This window comes from Sycon ciliatum, chromosome 3 (genome assembly GCF_964019385.1).
Source record: "Sycon ciliatum chromosome 3, ocSycCili1.1, whole genome shotgun sequence".
In the NCBI taxonomy this organism is placed as follows: domain Eukaryota; kingdom Metazoa; phylum Porifera; class Calcarea; order Leucosolenida; family Sycettidae; genus Sycon; species Sycon ciliatum.
In genome coordinates, this window is record NC_088645.1 from 41918546 (window position 1) to 41925175 (window position 6630).

Genomic DNA, 6630 nt, shown 5'->3' on the forward strand with positions numbered 1-6630 from the left:
ATAAATATTAACTGGTCCCGTCATGGTCCTGTAACAGTCGGCATTCTTTGTTGGAGTAGGACATAGCTTATGCACATGTTCGCCCGCGCTCACCTTCCCCTCATTGGTCTTACCATAACTTGGAACCTTCCAAGCTGGAAGGCTGTTGGTTTGCGCACTGGAGGTGTGTGGGAGCTAGGTCTCAGGTCGTTGAATGGCACAGTAGCATGTCACTTGTGTCCCCTGACCCTGTTATCGCACTTTCTGACTGCATATAATCTTGTTATAGTCATGGATAGTTGCTTCATAACTCGTTTCCATGTGATTTCTTCTACTTTTTATTATTATCCAAATTTTGATAGGGAAATCCCGACAGGCCTAAGGCCTTCTTATAGGGTACCCTAGAAATGAAAGTACTGAATTACGGAATAAGTGCAGTGAAGAGCATAAGCGGACTGCAGCAGGGAGTGCATTGCAACGGTCGGAACCGATGAAAGAAACTGAAAAGAGACCAAAACGAGTTTTAAGCTCGTGCTAGAGAGACAGATAAAGATACCTGAGATGCAGTGCAGGATTTGGTACGAGTAGAATTAGAACGAAGGCAAAAGCAATCAGTAAGGAGAGAAGTAAATTAATTGATTCAGGACGCGAAAAACTAAAATATAGAGTTTGAACTGATAGCGCACAGACATTTGGAGAATGTGATGGCGTGCATTAATAAGGGACACACAATGTGTAGAGCTCTATTACGGACTAGAGGATCATGAAGAGTGACTGACAAGCAATGAGCAAATGAGTTACTACCATACTCAAGTACTGTCTGAATTGAACAAATATAAAAAGCACGCTTTGCATTTACCGTCATGTGATCTCGGACTTTCATGAACATGGCTAACTTATTTCCAATAATAATAATTACATGTGCATGTATATGTATCTTGTGTTACATGTTTCAATATTTGTCTTTGCCAGTACAATCTCTGAGATGAGATGACAGCAAATTTGAAGGTTCTAAACCATAGACCAGCTCATTGCGTTCATATATTTTTTTCTGGCACTACTTTTTTTAAGTGAATAAACAAAAATCGCTGTTCTGTCTACTCATATCACTTATAGGCAATGCAGCACCAACCCAACGACCCAATAGCTTCCAGTGAGTCGTGTGAGTGATTGCTAAATGTCACAGTGCATACATGCCATGCAGCGAGAAAGAAGCGCATGGCAAAATGCCCATGAATGACTAACGACTCCAGCTTCCAGTGAGTCGTGTGAGTCATTGCTCAAATATCACAGTGCATACATGCCATGCAGGGAGAAAGAAGCGCATGACAAAATGCGCATGAATGACTCATCCCATCGCCTTTCTTCACTCACGCTTTTTTCTTTTCCTACATGATTGTGCGTAAAAGAAGATGGTCCTTGCCCGAAAATTCGAATAATCTGAAGATGGGCCTTGCCCGAAAATTCGAATAATGTAATATATCTATTTTCTTTCTGTTAGTGATTGGTGTAGCCCAGAGACCGTTTGGAGAGTGTTGTTGTGAAGAGATGTATGGATATAGTGGATGGCTACAGTGGAGTCTTCCCGTTTTGAGAAACAGGTGTGTATATGGCATTATAGTACACATTTGACGTACACTCAATTCCCCTCCCCCCATTTCCTCATGGTACAGTCAGTATATTATTGTGCTATCAGAGATTGACGTTCGAGAGACCTGGCCACACGATCAAAAGCAATGCTTCCCAAGCTGGCTGTAGGCCTTAAACAGGTCAACAACTGGACGCGTTAGGTTCACTTTCTTCTTCTTCTTTTCACCTTTCTCCATTGAGAATAGGGGTGCCAATGTTCTCTTCAATATCATTCTCACCCCCAAGATGAGTTTGGACGCTTCTTGCAGCTTCATGATATCCAACAGGTTGGGGGGCTAACAACCACACGTCAATACGCACTAGTCCACTTTTTACTCAAATTGTATTCATTCAACGTTTCTGTCTATGACCACCATGAGAGATTCTCATGTACCATGTACATAGTATTGAGATAATATGAGAAACTGGTCGGGAAATAGTTCTACTAGTAGGCTACTAAACCACCTCACAAGCCATGAACATAAACCACAATCGGATTGCGAAAATGATAGTTCAGCTGGTCAGACGGTCACACGGGATGCGCTACGAAACGTACCACACTGGACCACAGAGCAGCACACCACACTACTACAGTACTGAGATACAATCATGCAGGTCACTTGGGAAGCACCCGTCATGGTAACTCCCAGTGATGCCACACCTTTACGTCATACTCATAGCCTTGCAGTTGCTACTCTGCTACCGCGTGCACGGTGCTTATGCCTTATTATGGCGTTTACTATTTGCCAACGACAACGACGCGACGGCGGGTGTAGCGGCGTCGGTAGTAGCGACGGCGGTACGAGTAGCGACGGCGGTACGAGTAGCGACGGCGGTACGAGTAGCGGCGGCGATAGGACGAGCGCCTGCGGCTGACGCGACGGCGGCTTACCCAACGGCGGCGGGAAGTTCTGCGACGACGAGACCAAAACGCGGCGCGCTTGTCCTGCTCGACTTCATTGCCATCCTCATCTCCTTCTTTGGCTTGAAGATCTACACAGATGGACAGAGACAGCCGTTGCAAAGCCGAAGAAGAAAGGTTTTAATAATATTATTGTTCCACGCCTCTCTGGCAATGGCTCCGTACAATGCACCAGAAACTGAAAACAGATACTGCACTTCATCATGATGCATTAGTGCAGTGTACGTATCAATGAAGTGACCTCTTCTTCAAATGTATGAGATGGGCAAGGTGTAGGTAGGTGAAGAACGTTAGGCAGCAGCTTATTAAAGTTAGCCACACGCGCACACACACACACACGCACACACACGCGCACACACACACACGTGTCCACATACGTACATGTACATAATGGTAACAACCTCATCCACATCCATGACCAAGTCTATCATAGACAGAACCGTGATGTACATGTAGATCTACATCCATGCGCACACCTGATGATCGCATGGACAAGGCTGACGGGAAACCTACCGAATCACTGATTCCTGATCTCTATTGAGACCCCATTTATGGGTGACAAATAGGCGCTGACTTGGTCAGTCACGACTCCTGCCCTGGGCTTATGGTCAGACCTCCTTGATACTGGTTTCTCATCCAGTCATTTATGATTTTAGATCTGACATATATGTGGTATGACTGGCTTACTCAGCCCGCTCCGCTGAACTACAGTAAAACCTGGCGGCCACCCCATGGTGTAAGCAAAAGCGGTCGTTAAGGCCTGGTGATCAAGGTCCAGTGTCTGTGTAGAACTGTCAGCGCATTGAAAACGGTCGTTAAGAGCAGGTGGTTGCTCAACACAGAGGTCGTTAAGAGCAGGTGGTTGCTCAACACAGAGGTCGTTAAGAGCAGGTGGTCGCTCAACACAGAGGTCGCTTACACCACGTGACAGGTTTCACTTTAGCTCTTACCCGGACTGAGACCTCCAGCTTCTCGTACACCCAGAGATGATTTCTCATGTGAAACTTTTAACGGGTCAAGAAGACCTGCCCTGGTCTTGGCTTATAATTATGCGGGTTTTCGTCACGTTTGCCTCATGTCCTGAGTTTGCTTCATGTTGCAAACTTATTCACTCCTGCAAACGTGTCTCATTAAGCAGCAGCACTTCAGGAAAATTACCAGCACCATTTCGTTGCACGGTCTGGCAAGAATCCCGACAGGATCTAACCACTGGGAAAGCTTTAAGAGGATGGTGAATTGTATAATATGTATATGAAAGCATTGTGACCGAGGTCATTACCTTTGCCCTCATCGTTGTCTTGGTCTAGCCTGTCAGTCAGAGCGTCCAGCTCAGAGTCTGCTAGGCCATCCTCTTCCTCGTCGCCCTCTTCGTCCGCATCCTCGTCATCATCTTGTTCGTCGGCGAGGCTGTCTGCCTCCTCATCATCTTCGCCTTGGCCATCACCACCGGTAGAGGGGTTAGCGGCTCTCTTGGACTCGCCGCCGGAGTCTACAGCACAGCCAGTCAAGGATACAATACGATAGAGACACACACACGTGGCGGCAACGGAATGATGTCATGGTTAGTTAGAGTTGCATGGTATGTACTTCGAAGTACTATGGCGTGACATCATCAGCATCGGAATGGGATTTCCATTCAAAGGAGGTCATGCAATTAAGTCATCATTCACGCGAGCAAATCCTTATTCGTCCATTTACTTCAACCTCTGGGGTATTATGCATGAAGCTGAAGCTTCGCCACAATTACACACGCGCTATGCCAAGTAGTTCGCTTCGGCATACAAAACATGTCATTCATATAACCCTGTACACGAGCATGTGCGATGGATGTTACTGTAGAAACTGTTATATAGCTATGGCAACATCCTCAACAGAACTCTTGGCTTCCTGGGAACGTCTTTTTGGCGGCCCCAACCAAAACACTGTGTACCGTCGTGTACATATCATGAGATGAATGAATGTTACTTTCACTCGCGCTTCACTTGTCTTTCGTGGTAGTCACGGACACACAGTGAATTTATGAAGATACTGCTACAATTTACCGGTACATCATTTTCCTCCACTCTTACAAGACATTGAAGAACGTGTAGACGTAGACATTGTGTCAGGGGAGGGCAGGAAGAGGGAGGTAGGTAGAAAGGAGATCGAGAACGAAAAACGGAAAGAGTAAGTTACATAAGATGAGAGGAGAAAATGTGGGGAACATGAGCAACAGCGAAAACAAGCTATGACAACATCCCAACACGCCAACATCCCAAGGCAGGTGTGGGCTAACGTTATCAGTATTATCTATCTGTCTGTCATGTCATTGCCACGTACCTCCAGTGTTTGCCGTGCGGAGAGAAGGTTGATCCACGCTAGCACCTATGATAGGATTGCACACGTACCGCACCGCATGTACACACACACGCACCCCACCGTATTCACACACACACACACACACACGCACGCACATACACACACACACACACACATACACACACACACATGATTGTAACAAAACAAGCAAGCACACGAGCCCGCCCACTTAACCATACACACAGGTGGATCACATGTCACGAACACATACACACAAGAAACCCAATGCTCACAAGATTAATGTTGACCGAATAGCTAGACCACAACCAGCGACACGAAGCACGAAGTACTAGTAGTACGCTAGTTTTCTGTTACAAATCTCATACTCTGTCACACATTTCAATCACACATTTCAATCACCACTTTTTAGATTTTATAGATATATCCTACTGGATACTCTCTTGCCGCAAACAAATCAATACAAAAACGTGATTAAGCGTATATGCCCAGAGAAGAATGACGAAACGGACTGGAGACGACCACGGGATACTGTGCAAGCGTAAATACTGCTATTCTTTCTGAACGCCTGCTCCCGGTTGCGCCAGCGGAGTGCACTCTCCCTAGGATAGCTTAGGCAAACTCTACTGGTACAGTCTTGTAAACTATCACGTTGTAGTCATGTGCTGCTAAACGATACGAATTCAAACCGTGCACTCGTCGCTGTGCAATCCTAACATTCGGTAGAGGAATACTGGGGTAGCTGCCTAGCCACTTGTGAAAATACACCAAAAGGCGGTCGTGCGCATCCAAACAACAGTCGCACCGGTACTCTCACAGTGTAGAGATACCTTCGCGGTCGCACCAGTTCGTGCTGAATCCCATTTAAAAACTCCAGTTCACATAATTATGCTTTGGTTAACCCTTATATCTACATGTATGCAAGTAGAGCTTTCAACATCAACTCGTGTCCTTATCATTACGCAAAATCACAGTTAGTTGCTGTTCTGTGCTTTCTAACGACCCGAGTTGGATGTACCGTGTAGTTGCAAAAGGATGCATTTCTTATCTAACAGCAAGCAAAGTATCAGCGTCTATTCTACTATGGAATTGTTAATAGTAACTAAGGTTTTTACTTACCCTGACTGTGTTGAAGGGTGATTAGCAGGGCCAGGCCCAGGAAGGCGAGAAACAGAGTTCTCATCTTTACTCTTCTCGCGGTGCGGTAGCGAAGACTTGGTCGACCTTCTCTCCGGTGGCGAAGCGTAGAGACTGACCGTATGGAGGTGATGCTAGTTCGTTTTCTCACTTCACTCAAGTTAGTGTGTCTGATGCCTGCTGCTGGTTTTCGCCCTGCTCCCCCGTTGCATTGACTGATCTTGACTTGAACGTAAACTGTTAGGAGGTGGGTGAGCTAGGGACACGACGTCGACATCGCCAAACGTTACGTGTGTCAGTCTTCTAGAGCTGTAAACAAGCTGTGGGCGTTGTGCTAAGAAAGAGACATGATTAGTCCTCGTTCTTGAGTCTCCGCTGGAGTGTACGAAGTAACTAAGTACTTCTACTAGTACTAGTACTAGACAAAACGGGAACAGCATTACGTGCCAAACTCACCCGCTACTGTTCTCTCAGTGCGTCCTCCGCCTTGTTCCATGCTGTCAACTGTCGATGTCCAACATGCTAACCTATAATTCAAGGCTAACATCAAGCCCTAGGCTTGCATCAAGGTGTGCAAGATACCAGACTGTGCTGCAGTGCGCGCTGTACACCCGTCACCACGAACACACAATATCTTACTCATACCG

At 46.2% G+C, this 6630-nt stretch overlaps 1 protein-coding gene across 1 annotated transcript; it reads right to left on the bottom strand.

Moving 5' to 3' along the window:
* Positions 1–1934: 1934 nt before the first annotated feature.
* Positions 1935–6118, bottom strand: LOC135812274 (acidic leucine-rich nuclear phosphoprotein 32 family member B-like). The gene is made up of 4 exons (XM_065325639.1): positions 5966–6118; positions 4850–4894; positions 3810–4019; positions 1935–2601 (listed from the first exon to the last, which is right to left on the bottom strand). Exons 1-4 carry the CDS (start codon positions 6027–6029, stop codon positions 2348–2350), a joined length of 573 nt encoding a protein of 190 aa, XP_065181711.1. The 5' UTR covers positions 6030–6118; the 3' UTR covers positions 1935–2347.
* Positions 6119–6630: the final 512 nt, after the last annotated feature.